This window comes from Alligator mississippiensis, chromosome 7 (genome assembly GCF_030867095.1).
Source record: "Alligator mississippiensis isolate rAllMis1 chromosome 7, rAllMis1, whole genome shotgun sequence".
NCBI classification, from domain to species: Eukaryota; Metazoa; Chordata; order Crocodylia; family Alligatoridae; genus Alligator; species Alligator mississippiensis.
Genome location: NC_081830.1, coordinates 11,331,654 through 11,354,754, shown reverse-complemented (window position 1 = coordinate 11,354,754; position 23,101 = coordinate 11,331,654). Strand labels below are relative to the sequence as shown.

At 50.8% G+C, this 23,101-nt stretch overlaps 1 protein-coding gene across 2 annotated transcripts; it reads right to left on the bottom strand.

Annotated features, from left to right (window-relative positions):
* Positions 1–6,509: 6,509 nt before the first annotated feature.
* On the bottom strand, positions 6,510–22,932 carry STAMBP (STAM binding protein). 2 transcript variants are annotated; one of them, XM_006278732.4, is made up of 10 exons: positions 22,837–22,932; positions 20,582–20,797; positions 17,119–17,194; positions 16,375–16,470; positions 12,988–13,348; positions 11,554–11,678; positions 10,872–11,009; positions 10,296–10,408; positions 9,479–9,578; positions 6,510–8,665 (listed from the first exon to the last, which is right to left on the bottom strand). In XM_006278732.4, exons 2-10 carry the CDS (start codon positions 20,782–20,784, stop codon positions 8,609–8,611), a joined length of 1,269 nt encoding a protein of 422 aa, XP_006278794.1. In that variant the 5' UTR covers positions 20,785–20,797; positions 22,837–22,932; the 3' UTR covers positions 6,510–8,608. The 2 variants fall into 2 exon arrangements, with proteins under 2 accessions (XP_006278794.1, XP_019336713.1); XM_019481168.2 differs by having other exon boundaries at positions 22,788–22,906.
* Positions 22,933–23,101: the final 169 nt, after the last annotated feature.

Here is a 23,101-nt window from a genome sequence, read left to right as displayed (position 1 = left end):
GATTCATCACCAAAAACCCATGTGTTTGCAGCTCTGCTCTTGGCAGCGATCACACCTGTTATACCGAATGGCACAGGGTTCAAGGTGCTTCCTCTCCCTCCCAGACTGTCTTTTCCAGGCAGCCTTCAAGCTCTTTGAGACAGAGGCCCCATGCATGTACAGGGCCATGCACGATGGGGCTGTGCCCTCAGGTGGGGCACCTCTGGGGAACTCTGCAGGACAAGGGGCAAAGAAGGCACCTTGCTTACAGGGGAGACTGTGCCCTTCTCTTCTGTCCTGTGGCATCCTCGAGGGGGAGGAACAGGGACCTGAGTGGGGCTGGGGACCGTGCTGTGTGGCTGTGCCCGCTTTGGTCTAAGGGACTCAAAGCACCTAGCACACAGGGTGATGGGCACTGATTTACCTGGGGGCATCAGCAGAACCAGAACCCAGGAGACCTTGCTCCCATGCCTCCTGCTGCAGCACACTCCCAGGCACTGCTACCCTCCGAGACCCAGGAGTCCTGGCTTCTGCTCCCCCCGCACCAAGGTTGCAGCTGCTGGACCTCCCCCACTCTCTCAGAGTGGAGAGGAAAACCCAGGAGTCCTGAACTAGCCCATGGAAACCAGAAGCTAATCTGCTCCAGCCTCTGACGGAGGGAGAAGTGGTTCTCTCTGCCCTTCCCAAGTGATCTCAGATGCTCTGCTCAATCACTGCCAAGTGAAAGAGAAACAAGAATTAGTCCCCTCCTGTACAAGCCAAAAAGGCTTTGCACAAACCCAGCTCCTGGGGAAACTGCCCTGAAAGCCAAAGGCTCACCCCGTCCACCCAGCCCCGGCTACACTGAGTCCCCTCCTGTAATGAAAGGCTTGTGTGAGGCCAGCTTCCAAGGCCCTGCTGCCAGGTTTATATTGAACGGCTTCCAAGCATGAGGTTAGCGAAGCAGAGGGTTGCCATATATGACATGACTGAAAAAAAAAAAAAAAACCCCCGTCTCGAAACAGGAGGCAGCAGCTGTGCACATGCTCAGGGCGGCTGGAGGCTGCTCTGAACCGGAGGGTGGAGTGTCTGTGCCGGCAGCTGGCGGGAGCGCGGTGGGATCTGCCCGTGCCCTGGACTCCTAGCCCTGCAGCTTGGATCATGGACGATCTCCAGGCAAAGCAGCTGCACTGCAGAGGTGGGGACAGATTCTCGGGCACCAAAAGCAGCAGGCAGATTTCCTCCCTCGGGAGCTCAATGCCACCCAATGCCACCTTCAGACCCTGAAGGGTCTCTGGGCAGGTGGCATCACCAGGGGAGCTGCTGGGCAAGAAGAGTTTCATGGGAGGGGGAAACCCAAATCCAGCCCTTGTACAGCCCTTGTACAGTTGTGAGGCGACTGGAAGGGATGGGCTGGGCTCTTCAGCAAGCCCCTGGACTCTGTGGAGGCTTTTCTTAGGGAAAGCAACACCGGAACCAGGCATTTTGCTTGGTAGCTGCTTGTCTGGGTCAGATGGGACAGCCTGAGGCCCAGAGCAGATTCCAGCTGGAGGCCTGGGTCATGTCAGGCCCCCGTGGGATGGGGGATCATGAGGTACTAACTAGATGCACCCTAGCACCATCCTCAGCCAGGCAGAGAGGGCTTCATCCTCCAAAGGCAGCCTCTCCCTTGGAGAGGAGACCGGAAATACTTTGATTATGGAACAAAAGGAGGGACTTGACCTGGGGCAGCTGGGCCTCACCCCCACGCCTCCCTCCTCCAGGCAGTCCAACAGGTCAGAAGTGAGGCTCAGTCTCCTTGCAGCAGCTCCATAAAGGTGCCGACGAGACCAGAGCCATACCATGCCAAGAGCTACACATGCACTGGAGGAGGGACAGTCCCAGCTATGGAGAGCTGCCAGGCTACAGTGAAGGCAGAGCAGGGGAAGCACTTTCAGATGGGGGCTAAGGAGCAACAATTAAAGTCCGTGTCTACAGAGAGGCCCGCTCAATCACGACCTCTCAAGACCCCACACAGCGGGTCCAACAACAGCCACAGGGAGCCCCCAGCTTGCAAGGGGCGGTGTACCTCTCTCAAAAAGCACCAAGGACCTGGTGTGGACGCTCTGAGCTGGAACCTGAGCCCAGACCCCAGCCCAAGTCCTCACCCAGTCTTCAAAGAGCAGCCGATCCTTGCTTTGAGCCAGAAGCACAAGACAGGAAAGGCCTAGTATTAACCTGATACTCCCAGTGGAACCAAGGTCATACAAACCAGGAGCCTGAAGTATCCTGCAGTTGCTGGCTGAGTCGCAGATCTCTGTTGCGTTCAGCAAGGAAAACATCCGTCTGAGTCGTAGCTGCTCTGGAGCTTTGGGGAGGAAAGAAGTCTCCAGACAGACAGCAGCTCCTTCGTGCCACCTGCGCATTGCCAGGGGCAGCCGTCTCCCACCTTGGACACTGCCCTTTGCCTGGTCCCACACCCTCCACAGCAGCAACCCCCAAGCCTCCCTGAATTACAGAAACGGTGCAGACAAGGCAGCCCCTTGTGGCCAGACCTGCCCTAGGTCTGGCACCAGCCTGTTCTCAATGGATGAAGGGTTAGCTGAGCTGCAAATTAAGGCCCCAGCTCTTTAAACACCACCAGCTCCATTCTGGGATGGTAAGGGGGTTCTCCTCCCAGTATTGTCCTGAATGCACACATCTAGGTTGACCCTCAGGAGTCTGACTGGGATTGCACCACTGAAATCAAATCCAAGAGGATCACTGTTTGCTGCAGTAACACCCAGAGGTTCCTGCAGAGATTGGAGCCTCCCTGGCATGCAGCAAGTTGCAATCCCTGCCCCAAAGCAGATGCAATGCAGGAGACACATAAATGAAGCAACATGCCTAAGGCATGCCATCAGTGGCAGAGCCTAGAACAGCTCTGAAGCTTCCCAGGCCCCAGGCCACTGCCCAGGCCACTGACATCCCCCACACAAAATATCCTGGGCAAGAGACAGAGGAAGCAGCTTCCATTTCTGGTGTCCTGGACACTTGGAGTTTTAGCTGAGGCAGAACTGAGACAGCCTAAAACATGAGGGACTGGGTCTGTCCTGTACCCCATCAGCTCAGGGTGGATGACAGCAGCCTAGAATTGCCTGGCGGGGTCCTAACAAGGGGTTCGCCACTTTAGAAACAGCAAGCAGTGCTTAGAGGTGCCCTAGCAGCAAGGGAAACTGTGAAACACACCAAGATTTAGAAACTTTCTTGCCTTTGAGAGCAACTGTCATACCCCCTAAAAGAGGATGGAGCTTAAAGCCAGGGGACTGCAAGGGCAGGACATCCCACACCCTGAAGGCGATAGAAACCAACCTGCAGGCTCTTGGTGCAGAATCCAGCTTGCAGGCTGCTTGTAGCCCCCTGAGCAGGGCCAGCCAGGCAAGGCCTAATAAGGAAACGTTCCTCCAGCCCGGCCAATGGGCCTTCCTTGCAGCTGGTATCCCTGCAGGCACTGGGATGGAAGCCAGGCACTGAGAGAGCAGGCCCCCAGCCAGAGGATGCTACCAGGAATTTCAGGCATCCCACTGTGCTAGGGGCTCCTGGCTCTGCCACCCTTGCTTCCCCGCTGCTCAGCTCTGGGAGCAGCAGCAGGGAGGGTGATGGTGGCTGCAGGGATGCCTGGAGATGGGCTGGGAAGTGCCCCACGTTGGGTGGATATACAGCTGCAAGGAAGGAAAGCTTTAGCGGCTATCATGCTGGGAACACTGTGTAAATGGCTCATGCTGGACTGCACGTGATCGGAGGTTTAAGAAACCCAGGCAGATCTTGAACTGAAGGGATGGAAACTGCATCCCAGCTGCAACTGGCAAAAGGCTGGGAGGGTGGATCACACACAGGACATGAGATGCAGGAGACCTGGGTTCAGTTCCCACCTCTACCTCAGCATTTTCAGGTCCTCCCCATTGCATCTGGGAGAACTGTGAATAATGGTGAGTGACCAGCTAGTGGCAAAGGCCAGCTACACACTCAGACCGGGTAGAGAGAAACGGGGGAAAAACCCAGGTCATATCCAGTTCACTCTCCCTTTCAGCATCTGCTCCCTGCCACTTGGATGCAGGAGACTGGGCAAGATAGTACAGTCAAAGCAAGTAAATGGCAATTCTTATGTTCTTAGGTTAACACAGCCCAGCTGTTGTCCCAGATGACTTAATGCAGTAGAAACATGTTGTTTGAACAGTGGCTGAGGCATCTAACCTGAAGTCAAACAAACTTCCTGCAGGCCATGAGTCCAAAAATTGTTAGACAAAGCTACCCCAGTCATTCATGGGTTTCAAATAGTTTCACTGAAGCAAATACACATGGGATGCTGTTCTTCCAGCTCGAGGGCATTTGAATCACAGTGTCATATTTCTCTCTGCCACAAGTGCAAAGACTTATTTTCCAATAAGCCAACACAGAGTCTCACACATCCACAGGACCCCTGGTGCTTTAACCCATGAAAGTCCTTATCACGCACGCTGATAGTGATGGCATTGCAACAAAGTAATTTGCTTTTCTTTGCACTAAGAGTTCAGAGCAAGATATTGGGTAACCACATAAGGGAAGCCCCCGCATTTCTGCAAGCTGGTAAAGGAATGCTTCAGGAGGGAAAAATTAAGGTAAAACCCCAAACTACAGGTCTGTACAAGACCCCTTGGTTGGGGCTGGGTTGATTGTCACAGGATGTAAAAACTCATAAATGCAGAGTCTCAGCCACCAAAGAACTGTCCAGCTGTCAGTGGGGTGGGAAAGAAACAGACTCTACCGCATACATGTCCTTTGCTGGCTTGTTGGGAGGTCTCCTCTGGGTTTCCTGGAGGTACCTCCTCTCTGGGTCTTGCTTCAATCCCCTTCTCCTCGAAACAGAACCAAGAAATGTTCCTATTGCCTCCAGCAAGCAGCTACATTGCACTGGCAGCTGGCTGCCCAGAACCACTATGCAATGGGGAGGCAAGGTACAACCCTCATCACCCAGCTGGTCATAAAAAGGACAGGATTCCCTAAGTGATCCCAGGCCGCACCTGTGCTTTGAAACCAGAACTGTGCCACAGTTGCATACACCTCGATGAGAATGATCCTAAAACTCTGCCTGATGGGAAGAAGACTAAAGACACTCCACCTGTTTAGACTGTCAAGGAGGTGACAACTTACAAATAGGCACCCTGGGGATGGGACGCTAATCTCCATCACTTGCAGCCAGAGGCAACACTGGACACTAGAGAGATGAACCATAGCTCAGAGGACACGGATTCCCACAGAATGTCTTGCACGCTATTTTCTAACCTCTGTTAGGATCCCTTTAGGTCTTAAAAACCTATGTCTCTCCGCAACCTGGTTCCCATGGACTTTTTACCTGTGCTGAGAAAAATCATTCTTTAGGTAGGAGACAGTCCTTAGATACAACAGTGTTAAACTAGAATGAATCCCTCAGGCTTCATTAAGGAAGCATAGGGAAGGAACCTCCCTTGCTATGGTTTGCCTCCTGACTTTGGGCTTCTTCTGCTCCTCTCTGCTATGGCCTCTATGATGCTCCCATGATATTCTGTCACCGCAGAAGCAACTGCTCTGGTGGCTACTTGGATGTTGCGTGATAGGAAGGGGTGGTGTCTACAGGGCAACATCTCTGCAGATGTGCACTTCCACGTGATACATCAGGTAGCGAAGCTCCAGGCTATGCATTCGGAAGCTGAATTTCCTTCTCACCCAACAGATGTAGGCACACGAATTGGATTCTTTGGGATGTTAAAAAATAAAACAAAACAAACAAACAAACAACAACTCAACCAATTCTTAACTGAGACATACAACCTCTATATGGCAGATGTTCTGCCTCAAACCTCCTACCATCCACCTTGAGAGATTTCTGGAGGGTTCATCATCAAGGAGCATCCAAAGACCAGATTCAGACCCTTTACTCCCACTGAATACTAAGTTACTCCATCAGTAGGTCTCCTGAATTCATATAGAGCAACTTGAGGAATAAAGCTCTATTAAAAAAAGGAAGTGGAAAAATAAAAGAACTCTGCCCTATGCATTTTCCAATTGAGATCCCTACAGTAAAGGTCCACACAAAGGATTCCAGAGTTACCTAGGTTTTTCCCCTTCTGATGCCAGGACCCTCGATAGCACTGGTTCTCAACCATGAGGTACTGAGATCCTTGCAAGGATCCTACAATGTCAGGTGTGCAAACGTGATTCACAAGATGAAACCAGTTTTCACATAGGAATCGGTTGTGTTGAAAACATCCCGACCTACTGCAGTCTTTCTAAATTCTTCACAACAGAAAAATGGCTCTAGTATTTTACTGCAATCAAAAAAGGAGTGAAAACAAAGAGCTACCATTTTCCAGGGAGGCCCCCAAGTCTAGCAAGGTTGAAAACCACTGCTTTAGAAGTCCTCAGGGCTCAGGTCTGCCCCCAATATGGGACTGGGGGCAAGAGACTCCCATGCCTATAAAATAAGAATCCCAATCCCTTTGTAAAGCACTCGGATCCCCGGCCAAAAACAGCTCAGTCAAAGCAAAACAAAACAAAAGGCAAGATAATAGGCAAGATAATATAACTGATCTGTATTAAACTGTACAGCAAGGAGTCTGTCCACCAAACATTAAGCAGCAATCCATTTGGGTATAGGGGCATGTTACACACCTATTCCACATGACCTTCCACCCCACCACGTGGGTATGTGTTGATACATGAACAAACACCAAATGCGGGAGGCCAAGCCCCTTATAGAAATTTCGCTTGCTCAAAGGCAAAAGCCACTGCTCTGAGCCACAAGTCAGGCTTGAAAACATTTCATATTCATTACCCATTTAATATCAGAGTTTCAAGGTAATGCGAGTTACAAAGGGGGAGTGCACATAGATACCCGCTTTTCCCTGGCTTCCTTCAAGACTGATGGATGCTTGACATAGACAGCAGCAAAGACTGCGGGGGGGAAGGAAGGGGAAGGAAATATGATTGGGATCTGACATGACCAACATGGATGATGCATCACTCGTTCACCCGGCAAAACAGGCCTTTGCAAACAACCCTTGGGGTTTATGGGGATGGTGAATTTTGGCAAGTGAAAAATCAGAGGAAATGTCAGGGCAGCAACAAGGGGGGCTTGAGGATGACACTTCAAGGCATAACAAATACTTAAGTGGGAGACTGTCCTCAGAAGAAGGCAAAAGGCAAGAGGAGAGCTTATGAACTTGGACTCCAGCAGACAGGAGCTGCATGCAAGTGTGGCCCAGACACCCCAGGGCTGAGGTCTGAATCCCACTTCTGCCATTTCCCCCACCCTAAGACTGTGTCCTGCCCGCTCCTGACAGATTTGAACTTTGCAACTGGCCCCATCTGAGAACAACTGATTCTGGCATGGCTCCAACACCATTTATCTGGCCAGACCAGCTTGGGATGCTCTCCTCCAACTGCTGGAGAGCTGCACTGCTGCTAGTAGAGCTTTGTATTCATAACTCCTTGCAGCTCTGAAGACACGTTACAGTCCCATCATCCTTAACCTATGGATGAGAGAAAAAGGCAAGTCACTATACAAAGCCTCCCGACTCCCAGTACAGTGCCCAGTCCATCAGACCCTGCTAAATTACATTATGTTCCCTCAGTTGGGAAACCCCGTTACTGAGGGAGGCCACTGTTAGAATTATGCCAGTGCCCTCCCAGCCGTACCGCTGCCAGATGTTACCAAGTGTTTTGGGAAAAAGATGCGAATTCTTTGACAAACCTTCTATAGAAACAAAAGCACAACTCAAGACACAGAAACTTGAGAAGCAAAGAAGAACCCAATGTCGCTGTCTTCCCCTTCACATGGCCATAATTGATAGAGTAGATACAGTAATAAAATAACATCGCATTCATCTCTATCTATCATTCAGCACCATGAAGCCATTTTTCCCCTATTTGTCGCAGCAAATAGCAATCGAAGCCAGGTTCCTCAATCCATTGTACCAACACCACTTGGTTATCTCAGGGTGTCAAATTCTTATCAAGCTGTTGGGACCGTTTCCTCTTCCCAAATCAAATCAATGAAGCACTAGGTTAGAGAAAGCTTAAGTGAGAATCAGACACAAGGACCTTTTCACTCCACACACTGCATACAGGGCACCTTGGAGACAGAGACCCTGAGACTCCTGCTGTTAACAGGACCTTGGCGGAAGTGAAAAAAACAGGCCAAGAGAAGGACACTGTGGGTTTGATCTAAAGTGAAGGGAAAGGCCCAAAGCTTTGCCAACAAGTAACAGAAGCAACAAAAAACAAAAAAACCAGGAAATAATATTAATTTTCAGTGCGCCTCATTTGGAAAGTGCTTCCCTCTCGAAGGCTCCTCAGTCCCAGTTCTGGAGCCTCTGGAGGACAGATCCTTGCATGAAACCCCTCAGGATGCATTTGCTGAGCAGCCAAGTATTAAAGTTAAATCCATTTAGTGTTAGTTTTTGTTTGTAAGCAATCCCAGGTTAATATTTCCTCACGTCTTGAGCCCCTTGCAAGACACAGTGCAGGACGCCAAGTTCTCAGAAGCACCCAGAAGAGTCAGATTAACGATTTCACTGTGACTACTGGGATACCAATGGCTATGGGAGGTGTGATCCCCTAGGATGAAGAGGAAGGTAGCTGCTTTCCAGTAAACCGACAAGTTAAGGCAAGAGGGCTATCGTAGATCCATCACTGCCACGTCCCTCTCCATCACTGTGATGTGACTGCAGGTCTGGAAGAGAGAGGTGAAGGAAAACGGAAAAGTGATTCATGTGCTCCCTTGATGCCATTTCACTGAACTTGCCATGAGCTGCTTGTATGGGCCAGAGGTCTCTGAATCCCACTCTACCACAGACATCTGTCAAGCATGGAAATGTATTAGCCACTCCATACAGAGGAGCAACGGAGACTCAGGGCAGATGAAGGGATGTGACAAAGGTCACATGGAGGGTCAGTAGCCATGCCAGGACCTGAGCTCAGGACCTCTCTGCTCCAAATCCTGTGAGAAATCATTAGTCCATACGTCCTTCCCCAAGCAGAATAGGAAGATATCTGTCATCAATAGCCCAAACATTAGGCAACCTGAAGCAGCATTCGCACCTTTATTTTATACCTGGGGAGCTAAGGCAGACAGAGAAATGAGTAGCTCAGCAAGTCATTGGCATGGCTGGGGGCAGGACATGGGTGCTCCAATTCCAGTCCCCCCCAAGCACTGTGGTGCCCATTCAATGTTTGACACAGGCACAGGGCTTGCAGGTGAATCTCCTCCAGGTACTAACAGGGCTTGCCTCCCTCTCAGCCTTCCATGTTCCAAGGGCCTTCCCACAGCATCCCAGTAGAGTCCTAAGGCCACAGGAGCCTGGCTCCCTTGGCTCCCCCTGTGCATCACCCAAGCCAGGCTGCCTCCTACACCCCCAGGCTCATGCATTACTTTCCTTCCAGGTCTCAGGGCCCAGCCCTTCAGCACAGCTAAAAAACACCATTGATGCAACAAACAGGCTGAACAAGCTGCAGTTCTCAGTGACCCTTCTCCTCTGCTACTTACCGTGAAGAGCGGAGGATCTTTGGAGTGTGGGTGGAATCCCTTCTGCCTGCAAGATGAGATCTCCTCCAGGCCGTGGTCCGTCAGCTTGAAGAACCCCGTTCTAAGGAGAGAAGATGCTTTCCTTAACTGCCTGGGCCTCCTAAGAAAAGCTGGCTGCTTCAGCTGGACTACCCCAACCTATTCCATGACTTCTCATTCTGCTTTTGCCTTAGCAGGTCAACCCACATATCAGGTGCCTTACAATAATACCCAGGGACCCCAAGTAAAGTCAGGGCTCCACTGTGCTAGGTGCTGTACAAATCCATCTGCCAAGCTCTCCAGCATACAGAAACAAGATGAGGGAAGAATTGCCCAGAAATTTCCACGTGGGAAATTGAGGCCCAGAGGCTTGAAGTAGCTTGCCCGTGGTTATACAGTGAAGTCGGTGGAAGAGCTGGGAACTGAATCAAACCTTGACTTCCCTGATCCCAGCCTAGTGCCCCCCCACATCGGATTCAATTCCATTATACAGATCTGTTCGAGTGATCCAAGAGTAAGTGTTACTATGGGCTTTGTGAAGCTAGTGACAGACATACGTGCATCGTTTGTCTCCATACTTACGGGTGGGATTTTACACTACCCTGCCCTGTTACACCAACATAAAAATGCTTGTACCTACAGCCCTGAAGAGCTGTACTGATATTGTTGTACTTGAACCATCAGAACCATCCAGGGTGGGGTTTAGACCTGGTTAAAGTTCCCAAAGTGCTTCTGAAAGACCCGCCTTTTGCTCCAACTCCAAGACACGTTTGTGAAGCCCACCCCTGCCCATGCTTACTCTTGGTATTTTGGTGAACACACAATCGCTATAGACTCAGGCAGCATCATCTGATAGGAGCAGTGTGTGTGCAGGTCCACGCTGGACAGGAACGCCGTCTGGGTAGGGTGAGTCTACAGGGGGAGAAACCAGTGAAGTCCAGTGCCAATGGAGGTGTTCCATGTGGCTACAGTTGCTGATAGGGAGGGAGGATCTCCAAGGGCAGGGGTTTTTTGTTTTTTTTTAAACCAGGACACAGACTACCCAAGGGACTCTGCTCCAGACTACAGCAGTTCCCACAAGAGGGCCTGACCCAGGGGACGGGGGGAGGCCATGGTATGTGAGCCACAGATTGCAACAAGCCCCGTATAACAACTTCACAGAGCTTCCAATAGCAGTTTGATGACAAGGAACAATGTTAGTAGGCAGGGAAATCTGAGCATTGGCTGTGCTCTGTTCAGCCAATACGTCTGGGTGGCACAGCCTGACCATATTGAAGAAGAAGCCCATCTCCCTACAAAGCTATCCTCCTCATCCACAAAAAGACCTTTTCTGTCTCTGCTCGAAGCAGGCCAAGGGCACGGTTGTGGCACTCACATGGATCCAGCCCAGCGTGACGAGACTGTGCTGATCCTGGATGAGGAAGAGCTCCTCCTCATTCTCCGTGTTGCAGTAGTCAGGGCCTCCATACTGCTTGGGAATGATGACGTGTGTGATTGTGAACTCATTCATCATCTGGAAGACAAGACAGAGAGGGGCCTCGATGCTTCTGGACACAGCAGGGCTAACCGTGCTAGAGCATCACAAGAACGTAAAGCTGGGCTCTCATGCTTCTGGGGCATTGCTTTGCATTGTTGCTTGTAGTGCACAAGGGTCCAGGCCTGGTCTTTCAGGCAGCACTAGAACAGGGGCATGTTGGCCACATGGTGCTTGAAAAGCTACAAAGCTGCCAGGTCCCTAGTATGGAAAGCAGCTCAGGCCAGCCACTGAGTGCCCTGTGAAGCTGCCAGCCACCGAGTCAGCACAATCTCTGGGATCTAATAAGGGTCACTATACTTTGGTCCCAAAGGACACAGAGGCCTTCCAGCATTGGGAGACTCTGGAGGAGACATCCCAAGATGGAGGGGTGAAAGAATCCTCTTTTGTTAACATGGAAACCCAGCAGTGTGCAATACCTGCTTCTTACTCATCACCCTATATGTGCCAGAACTGGCAACTACCCAGCCTCTGGCAAATCCAAGAACTGAAGGAACAGGGTCTGTGGAGGGTACCACCTTACCAGCTTCCCACAGAGGATCCCACATGTCTCCACACCCTTGGCTGTGTTGGCGTCGGCGAGCTGGAGGAATTTGTGGCACAGCTCCTTGGGAATGGTGACATGGCGAAGGCCATCGATAGCCACATCTGGGAGGGAAAGGAGGAATAGAAATGAATATAAGGCCAGATCTGCTGCGGTCTGCATCAAAAAGGGCTGTGTGCGGTCAATTTTTAAAGTGGGGTGGAGAGGGGCAAGTTATATCAGACCCCCCAAACTGAGGAGCAGAGATTTAAAGTAAAAGCTAAAGACTTAAAATACAGCACTCCTCAAGGGAAGGCTGGCATGACTGTACCCATTTCCAAGCCAGGGAAAGGACAGACTTTCTAAAGGACATGTGGGTTAGTGATGGAATGTTCCTCATGAGTTCTGGCTCCAGCCCAGCCCTCTGTTGGATCTTTGTTCCCAAACTCCAGGTATAAATGATGTAACTGGCCTGTCTAGAGATGGATGCATTTAAGCAAGTGTCTACACCCAAGTTCTTTATAATGGCATTTAAATTTTCATTTGAGAAGTAATGCTGGTCATGATGGAGCACTGATCAAGTGACCCCATCAGCACAGAGCATGAAAACCAGGCTGCGGGATTGACCAGCCCAGTAAAACACTTACTGTTCTCTCCCTTCTGACAGCATCTCCAAAGTCTGGCCATGCCTCAACACTGGGGCTACCACCAGGCAACAGCACGCAAAGGAGTGATAAGGCCATCATTACCCTGATGCCTCCAGATCCAGCAGCCTGGTGGACCAGGGGTTGGCTTAGAGTTGGATCGTTTAGGGGCAGCCTTTGGTCCAGGTCTGGAGCATGGCTTAAATTCACCCTCTGGAGTGAGAGCTGTTCTGAAATCACATCGCCCCCAAAGGTGGATGAGGGAAGAATGAATCAAGGGACAAGTCAGCCCTGACCCAGATCCCCATCCTGATTACCAATTTCTGACCTCCATCAGCACCCAGCCCTTGCCCTGAATTTGGCTCTTGATATTAAAAGGACAGACAAGCTCCTGAGGTGCTCAAAGGGCTTCAGCCCTACAGGGAGCTAAGCACCCCCCACTCACGATACCCAAAGGCTAAGCTTAAAGAGGCCCATGGGCACTCTGCTGGATCCGAGACTGTGTGCTCAGCTGCTCACAAGACCAACCCAATATCCCATAGTTTTACAAGGGAAAGGAGGTATTTCTGGAGAATGCAAGCAACCCTCACTAACAAGGTTAAGGCAGAAGCCATTCTTCCTGCAGGGCTGGAAATAAAGACAGAAGATTTCTAATGTGTAGGTGTTCCTCGGCACAATGCATCAGAGATCAACACAGTTTGAGTCCCTGATGTTGCAGCCACAGCTTCTCAGCTAGGTTCAAGAATCAGCAGCACTGACACAGGATAAACAAATTCCAAGAGATACTAACTGTTCTGCAGGGTCCCCAAAGCTCCAGGCTTCAACGATCTGTCCACAGCAGGAGGCTTGGGCAAAGTGCCTTGGTTTGAAGGAGGAACGGGAAGGATGCCAATCTTTGGGGTTACGTCAGTAGGAGGCTTTTCCACACCAGGGATCAGGGGTCCATCCTCTGGGCTGGGTTCAGCCTTCCCGAATTCCTGCACGATTTTCAGTCGCTCCTTCTCCAGCTCCTTCCGTCGGATCATCTCCTCAAAGGCATGGAACTGCTCCTGCTCTGCCTGTTGCTGCTTCATCTGGGCCACTCGCTGCCTCTCCTCTTCCAGCTGCTGCTGCAAGGCAAGGTTCCGTGCAAAGTCCTCCTCCTCCTTCTTCTGCAAAGAGAAATGTAGGTGGAAGGACATCAGGACAGGACCCTATCTGGCCACATCACGTGACAAATGAGCTATGTCCTTGCTCCATTGATCCCTCAGACTGGCCCTTCCTCAGCCAAAAACCATCCCTGAAACTATCTATCTACACACAGGGTAAAGTCACCCAGGAACACGTTCATGACTTATGAGGAAAGGCTGAAAGCACTAGAGTTACTTAGTCTGGAGAAGACAAGACTGAGGAGGGATTTGATCAATTGTCTTTGTATCCCTGAACAGCGATCACAAAGAGGACGGAGACAGGCATTTCTCTGTGGCTACAGGGGACAAGACTAAGAGCAATGACCTTAAGCTGTAATAGGGGAAATTTCGGTTGGCGATGAGGAGGAACTTTCTGACTCTAAGGGTGGTCAAGCATGGGAACACACTGCTTACAGAGACTGTGGATTCTCCATGCTTGGAAACTTTCAAAAGCAGGTTAGAAAGACACTTGGCTGGGCTGGTTTAGTCAGGGGGCTGAACTACATGATCTTGTGAGGTCCCTTCCAGCCCTATTTTCCTATGATGGTAGGAATCATAGGAAAGTCGGGCTGGAAGGGACCTCACAAGGTGATGTAGTTCAGCCCCCTGCTCAAGACAAAATCATCCTCAACTGTACATTACACGCCTACAAGATAAGGCTTCTAACAGATAGGATCCAAGCGCTTCCATCTTGCTCTGCCTTCTGTTACCTGCTGCCTTTCTGAATGGCAAAACCGGAGTCTTTACATGGGGTTAGGACACAGGCTACAGTGAGGGCAGGGTGGGCACGAACATCAACAGGACAGAAACCTTATTGAGGGTGCAGGAACAAACTATCCCGATGGGCAGGAAGAATAGCAAATGTGGCAAGTGACCATCTTAGCTTAGCAGAGAGCTCTTCAATGAGCTTAAACACAACAAGGAAGCTTACAAGAAGTGGGAGCTTAGACAAACAACTTGGGATATAAGAATACTGCTGGGGCATGCAGGGATTAAGCCAGGAAGGCCAAAGGCACAACTAGAGTTGCAACTAGCAAAGGATGTGATGGATAACAAGAAAGGTTTCTACAAGTATGTCAGCAACAAGAGGAAGTTCAGGGAAAGCGTGAGTCCCTTACTGAATGGAGGAGGCAACCTAGTGACAGATGACAAGGAAAAGGCTGAAGTACTCAATGCCTTCTTTACCTCGGTCTTCAGAGGCAAGGTCAGCTCCCAGACTACTGCACTGGGCAAAACAGTTTGGGGAGAAGGTGAGCAGCCCTCAGTGGTGAAAGAGCAGATTAGGGATTATTTAGAAAAGACGGATGTGTACAAGTCCACGGGGCCAAATGCAATACAGCTGAGGGTGCTGAGGGAGTTGGTTGATACGACTGCAGCATCGCTAGCCTTTATCTCTGAAAACTCATGGTAATCGGGGGGAGGTCCCAGACGACTGGACACAGCCAAATATAGTGCCAACCTTTAAGAAAGGGAACAAGGAGGATGCAGGGAACTACAGACCAGTCAGCCTCACTTCAGTCCCTAGAAAAATCATGGAGTAGGTCCTCAAAGAATCCATTTCTAAGCACTTCAAGAAGGTGATTAGGAACAGTGATGCCTGACCAACCTGACTATGTAGCAAAAGCCTTGCTAAAGTCTCCCACAGCATTCTTACAAGCAAGGTGAAGACGCATAGGTTGGATGAATGCACTGTCAAGTGGATAGAAAGCTGGCTGGAGTGTTGGGCTTAATGGGTAGTAACCAATGGCTCAGTGTCTAGCTGGCAGCTAGTATCAAGTGGAGTGCCCCAGGGGTCAGTTCTGGGGCTGGTTTAGTTAATGAAGATACTGAACAATCTGGAAGATGGGATGGATTGCACCCTCAGAAAGTTTCTGGATGACACCAAGCTGGGGGGTGTAGAAACCTAGACTAATTGGAGGACTGGGCCAAAAGAAATCTTATGAGGTTCAACAAGGACAAGTACCAAGTCCTGCACTTAGGACAGAACAATCCCGTGCACTGGTGCAGGCTGGGGACTGACTAGCTGGGCAGCAGCTCTGCAGAAAAGGACCCAGAGGTTACAGTGGACAATAAGCTGGATATGAGTCAGCAGTGTGCCCTTGTTGCCAAGAAGGGTAACAGCATACTGGGTTGCATTGGCAGGTGTGTTGCCAGTAGGTCAAGGGAAGTGATTGTTCCCCTGTATTTGGCACTGGTGAGGCCATATCTGAAGTTTTGTGGCCAGTTTTGGGCCCCTCATTACAGAAAGGATGTGGACAAGTTGGAGAGTCCAGCAGAGGGCAATGAAAATGGATAGGGGGCCGAGGCACATGACTTCTGAGGAGAGGCTGAGTGAACTGGGTTTTTTAGTTTGCAGAAGAGAAGACAGAGGGGATTTGATAGCAGCCTTTGGGACCACCCTTCAGGTTGTTAAAGAGGATGGAACTAGACTGTTTTCAGTGGTGACAGATAACAGAACAAGGAGCAATGGTCTGAAATTGCAGCAAGGGAGGTTTAAGTTGGATATTAGGAAAAACTCTCTTACTAGGAGGGTGGTGAAGCACTGGAACAGGTTTACTTACAGAGGTGGTAGAATCTCCATCCTTAGAGGTTTTTAAGGTCTAGCTTGACTAAGCCCTGGCTGGGATCATCTAGTTGGGGACAGTCCTGCTTTGAGTAGGCAGCTGGACTAGATACTTCCAACCCTGATTTCCTATGGTTCTATGATGGGCAATTCCTAATAGCACTCACACTTTATGCTTGCAAACATCTGGGAGTTTACCCTATGTCTTACTTAAAGGGGAGATGGGGGCAGAGGGGGTTGAGGAGCAGCCTGTAGTTCAGGAAGATAGTTGGATTCCCATCCCCAGCCTGAAGCGTGATTGGGAAGGCTGGATCTTAGCTCTGTGATATAGAAGGCTGTGATGCTACCAGTGCAGAAACTTGTCATCCAGGTGCATGGAGACAGTCTGGGGTGACTTTCACAGATTCCTCTGCAGAGATGCCTGGACATGTTCATCATCTCTTACCTTCCTCTCACTGTATTCCGCATACTCTTTATTGTATCTCGTCAACAGCTCCTTCTTGAGCTCTTCAGCTCGGGGAAACGCGACCTCTTTGAGTTTCTGAGGAAGGGAAACAAATGGAGATGATGGCAGGGTAGGGACAGCAGGATTAGTAAGCAAGCTAGGATGTGTAACACCATGACAAACTGCTCCCATACACAATGTAAGAAGAGACAGCTGAAGCCCCGAGTTGTCTGGGTGGGGGTGGAACGCTGCTATGACACTGAAGCAGATGCAATCCAGAGGCAGGGGGCTTACAGCAGTGGCACCCTAGCAAGAAGCAGCTGATGGCAGTCTGCTGCTGCAGTGGGACATGACTGCTTGCTGATCTATTGGGGATGAAACATCCTTATTCCCTATTCCCTTCTCATGGCTAGGGAAGAAGGTAATCCCTTGGCTCCTTCACCCACAGAAAGCACTCAGATGGACAGTCCCAACACATACCACCTATGGACTCACATATTTAACCAAAGGGCACAGGCACCCTTGAAGAGTAGAATGAGGCTCCATAAAAAACAGCCTGGTGACTGTTGCTACAGAGAGCCTATACTCTGGTGCACCCAGTAGCTGCTCTTTCTGGCTGAGCATAAGACCAACACACCAGAGACAGTGGCCTAACCCAATGCCAGGCAGCTTGACCAGGCCACCTGATAGACCCCACTACACCCAAACATTCCAAGATCAAGGCCAAGAGAGGCTGCAACTCACCTTCACCGTGTCCTTCTTTTCAGGGATGACAGCCGTCCTGTAATCCCGGTGTTTTGGCAGCTTCTCGATAAACAGCCTGGGAAGGCAGAGCCAAAAGGTCACCTCGATGGACAGCAACATTGAGATGCAGGGTGCCAACCTTTTTACTGGTGTTTTTCTTGCTGCCCTAGCACTGGGACCACCTGTACTCCCGTTCCGGTGCTTATGTGGGACACACAATTCTGCCTTCCACACACCAAGACCCTCCCTAGCAATTTGGGGGCTATATTTGTACTTCATTTGTATAGCACCTGATACATGGCTATTTGGGCCCATCAATAGAGACCTTAGATGGTAGCTCAGTATTGAAAAACTTAATAGACCTCTGTTTAAAAACATTCAAGCAGGTCTCTCACATCTAGTTTTGCCTGGTAAGAAAGAAGGTGCCTGGGACTGCGCCCAAGTGTCTGACAACACAATGCACCGTAGAACTCTCACTGGGAGCAGCGAGTCTGTGTCCCTTGCATAGCACAGCCCCATTCACTCAAACTACTGCACATTTCTCTGCCAGGCTCAGGGGCTGGCACTGCTCCCGAGGGCACAGAGAAAGCAGCTCTAAGCTCCTGATCAGGAGGCTGCCTGGTGGCAGGGGACTCCCTGTGCAGGCTGGAAGAGGTTGTTTCTAGCTGGTGCCAGCTGTCAAGGGCAGCCACAAGAAGTGCTGGGGCTGACGATGCCAGGGCACGCTGCTTTCCCACAGCCATGTGCCAGCTGCAGGACTCTGAACACTGGCAGCAGGTGCCACCACTGGGTGTCTTGCTATGGGGCTGATCCCTCATTCCAGCTACAAGGGTGGTTCTGTGCCATAGGGGAGTCACTTGTGTCACTCCTGACACTGAAACCAGACACTCAGCTTGGTCCTGCTGCCTGCATGTGCCCAACTTGGCCCTTAAGCCATTAACTATGGGACAAACTCCGTCTTCAGGAAAAGAGTGCAAATCCAGGGCAGTGTCACTGACTGCAGGGTGACACTGTGTAACCAGGGAGAATTAGGCTTCACAAGGAGAGCACTGAAGGTTTGGAGGCCAGAAGGGACCACCACAATCAAACCCTCCAGTCTCCTTCCTCCCACAGTCCAGGGAATGTCATCTTGTGATTCTGGTACCCAATCCAAGATGTCGGTATGAGCTACAAGAGTTCCTCTGGAAGGAGATCCTGACCAGCCTGAAAGACTCCAAGGGATGGCAAACCCACCACCACATTGGGCTAGATCATTCCAAACACCAGATTACATTTAGGGGCACCCAATTCCTAGTGTGAATATACACAGTCCCAGTTTCCAAGCTAGATCTCATGAGGTCTTTATCTATTATGATTCAATGCTATGGAAGCACACGCAGAGACCTAGATTCTCTCTTTAGCAGCAGCGCAAGTAACTCTGTGGAAACCAGTGCCATTATGTCATCTTTGCACAAGTGGCTATGGCTCAGAACAGCAATGAGGAGCCCAGTCAGAGCCTGGTGTTAACGATAGGCATTCAATTAGCCCATCCAACCATATATACCTAGAGCAAATGAGCTCTGCTGTCCCTGACACCAATGAATTTAAATACAGTAAGATTCCTCCCAACCAGACCACAAGGAAAGATAAGTGCCTTGCGTATTTTAAGGCTTCTGCAGAGGAAACACACCAGTGCCTGTTACTGAGATGATGAAGGAGCTGTCAGCTCAGCTGTTTAGCTAAGGGAGGTTGTTTCACACCGTAAACTGGAAAGATTCCACTTGGTTTTACACTTTGCAGCTCCCTGGCCACCCTCCCTCAAGCACAAAGCCATGCCCATAAAAGCTCAGGAGGTAGAAGGGGTAAGTGAGCCTGGTGCCCAGGCTCAGCAGGGAAAAATGAACTGAATTTAAGAGGGTGGGCCTGGGACACTGTCCTCAGGGCCAGGTGCGGGAGGGAGGGAAGAAAGTGATGGGGGGGGGAGGATGGACAACTGCCTTATGGGTAGCCAGGCTGATTTATCTGGTGCAGGGAGGATTTTTTCCCCCTTAGAGGGGTGCAAGGGAGCTTGACTTTCAATACAAGTTGGACTTCTACCTCCCAGAGGTTCCTTTGAAAGTCCCAGCATTAAATCCTTTATAGATCAACATATTCATCTTTCATCAGCTTGAAATCCCAGCCCCAGTAGTCATTCTGTCTGGGTTAGTTATTGGATGGGAGATCTTCCACAGAAGTCCAGAGACCTGCAGCAAGAGTTGATGGCAATGCAGAGTGTGATCTGACTGGGTGCTCAGCTCCAGGTCTCCCACTGACCTGCTGGCAATTCACCAGCGGCCCCAGAGGCAGGGCACAAACATGGTTCACCTTTAATTTCAGCCATGGTTGACCCAATCCCCAGCCCCTTCTACAGGCTCTCTCGCATGGGCCAAGAGCTCCTAGGTCCAACTGGAATGCACTTCTAGCAAGGCTGTGAATAAAAACATCCCTAAGCTGAGCTGGACAGCAGCAGGAAGAAACTGCTCACAAGCAAGGGAGTGTTTTCAAAGGGTGGGGGCCCAGCTGTGACTGGGGAAGAAGGAAGCAAGGAGAGAAAACCCCAGTGGCCTTGTTCAATTCTCAAAGGGTTAACACACTTCCTAGCAACAGAGGTTTCTAGCCATGATGGGTTAGGACACGTTGGATTTGGAAGGTGGCTGTTGGTCCTTTGGTCTAACCCAGTGGTTTTCACCCTTGTTAGACCCAAGATCCACCTTGGAACTTGTCAGCTCTTAGCTTTCACTTGGTTTTTGGCTATAGAAAAATACTAGAGCCATTCTTCTTTTATAAAGAGTGCATAGAGCCCACACCAGGGCAGGATGGTTCTGACATTCCAGATTTCTATTTGAAACCTCTGGGTTTTTGCATACCTAACAGCAAAGAGAGCACATAGCACCCCACAGCTCCCTTAAAAAAAAAAATCTCTCTCAGCACTCTGGTTGAGAATCAATGGTCTAGCCCAATGTTTCTCAACCTGTGGGTTGAGACCCAAAAGTGGGTTGCAAGAATATATGAAGGGTCAGGAACAAACTTGAAAAACAGATTCTGCTTTAAAGGAGAAAAACACAGGAAACCCTGGCTTTTCCCTTCCAGACTGGTGCTGGGGGACTCGGGACTGAGGGCAATGGGTCAGGAGTAGGGAGCACTGGGTTGGGACTGGCCACTGATGTTTACAAATGGGTCCTGGTACAAAAAGGTTGAGAACCACTAGTCTAGCCAATAGTCTGAATTTATACCGTGCTTCCCGCTCACTGCAGAGAGGCAAGTGGGATCAATCTCATTCTAAAGATAGGGAAACTAAGGCACAGAGAGGTGAAAGGACCTGCCCAAAGTGACTGGGGAAGTGAGCAGCAGGAGTGCTCTGAGGTTAGTAATGCCCAGCACATGACACATGAGAGGCCTATGCCCTAGATCACACAAAGGGAATAAGTGAAGGGAGGGTTCTTACGTGATGTACTTGTTGTACAGGATGAAGGCGTGCTCGATGTTGCCCTCCTCTGCATAAATCGTCGCCATGCGGAGGATTTCCACACCGGAGCGGTAGTATCGGCGTGGTGGGACATCCTCGTTCACCTCCACAGAGCTCCCCATCTGCGTAAGACCCCGCACCCGCTCCTCTGGGGTGAGGCTGGCATCCATGTGATCAGGCATTAGGCTCACGTGTCTGGAAAGAGGATGCCCAGGAAAGATACTTTACCGCAGATACAGTCTCTTCATACAACCCTCCCAGGTAGACAGCCCCACCTAGGCACAAAGGGGCTACCCAGGGAAAGGGGATCTAGACAGTGGGCTGAGCAGTCCTGAGGCAGGAATTGGAGGAAGAGCTGAGGTTTGGACATGGGTGTTTCAGACTTGCAGCTAAGATGAGACTATGTTTTGGAGTTTTCCCTGCAATGGCAAATAGGCACTAAAACATTCTTTTCAACAACAGATTAGGCCAAATTTGCATCTCACCACCTTCCAGAGCCATCTGCAAGGCACATCAGTCAAACCAAGCATGCTTCCAGGTGCTCAGGGGAAAGAAGTATCAGCTGCACACGGCTACCACACCAAGTCATCAACTACTACATGGGGCAGCAGCAAGAACACAGCTCGTTCTGTTACAAATAACAGACATAGTTTCACATAGGTTCTCATTTTGTGGCAGGCACTGCTAAGGTACTGCCAGTAACTAAACAATACCAAAAAGGTCACAACTAAAAGGCCACTCAAACCATAACCCCTGCAGAGTCTCCTTGCTGTTTAAGCACAATAAGCCAACCACCAATTCTCTCCCTACTTCCTTTATGCCTCTACAAACATCCCCTGTCTTTCTGGGAGTGCACATCAGCCTGGCCCCCATTCACCAGGGGTCCTGCAAACACATGGCTGGCCATCCTCCTGCCTTGTGGCATGCTGCATGCAGCACACCCTGTGAACTGAGAAGGGCCAGGAAGCAAAGCAATTCTTACCTGCTTCATTTACCCTTTTGCTGGAGACCCATCCATCTCTCCTGATATATGCTGGCCACGTGAACACCCCACAGCAGATGGCTTTTACCCAGTAGCAAAGTCTTAGTACTGAATCTCCAAATTCCACAACAGATCACCACAACCACGTGAATATGATTTACTGGATCCTCCCACTAAACAAGGAAAGGGGTCATAAACAGGAACAGGCAGCGACCTTTGGCTCCTGAGCCCTAGCGGCAAAACAAGCTGCATTCCCAGGTTTCTCTCCATGTTAAAAACTCTTTTCACAGGCAACCCCACAAGTCAGTCTTCAGTTGGGCAATGCCCGGTGAACTGTCAACGACAACATTTTCTAAACAAGGGCTGTTGCAATAAATACCACAATAGTTGGCTCGTGATCTGAACATAATACAGGGTGCTCAGTCTAACACCCAGGTAACCACAGACCAGAAAATGGCTGAGACCCTTCCCTACAACACATGACACCTGGAAGAACAGCAAAGCCATTTACCCACACAAGCTCCCTGAAAGCGAACCGCAATCGTGTCCTGAGCAACACGCTAACACAGCGCCGGGCTGCCACACAAGGGCAACCACAAAGCAGTTTTCACTGGAAGCCTCCCCTGGGAGAGGGCGGCTGACAAGAGTCTGCGTGCACAGCACAGACGAGCCACCCCAGACGCACGGCCGCATGGTCCCCAACTTCTTCTAGCCTCGAGGCCCCTTGGAGCACACCAGCGCCGAGCTTTCTTGCCTGCAGACAACATACAAGAGCAGCTCTGCTGCTGCAAAGAACCGAGGGCGACCCCGGTGGCCCAGAGCCGCCTCGGCAGCTCTCCTGCTTCCCCTCACAAAGCAGGTGCAGGGATCTATGCCCCGAGGGGGGCTCGCAGCATGGCGCTCTCACGGACACGGATCCTGGGGCAACCCCAAGCCCAGGGTTTCTCCTCCCTCACCTCAGCGAGCTGCTCGCACCCCACATCCTCCTGGTCTCGCTGCTGTTGTCCCCCTCAGCCCTGCCAGCACCCCCTCCAAGTTCCCCCAGCCTTCGTACTGCAGGCCAGCTGCTCTGCACGGGTTAGTCTCTACGGTGCTGCCCCACTCCTGCCTCACTTCGGCTTGAGGCTGCGAAATCCCCTCCCCCAGGGGCAGGGGCAGGGGCAGGGGCTCACTCCCCCCCCTCCCCCGAGGTCTCAGACTCACGGCCAAGCCCCACGCAGCCCCCCGCCTCCTCCGCCGGGCCCCGGCTGACCTGCCAGCCCACAGGGCAGGCTACCGGGCGCCTGCAACACCACTTCCGGGTAGCCAGCTTCCGCTCAGCCTCGTTCCGGCCGCAGCCTATAGGAACAGACGTTGAAAACCCTCGAGACCCACCCCTTCCTGAGAACGCATTGTGAACGGCCAATCAAGAGGCGCGGCTACATCCGGGGTGTCGCCTCCCGCCGCTGACTTCCGGCGGGGTAACTTTTTTTTTAATGCTTGAAAGCCATCAACTTGCGCACAAAGGGGGCGGGGCG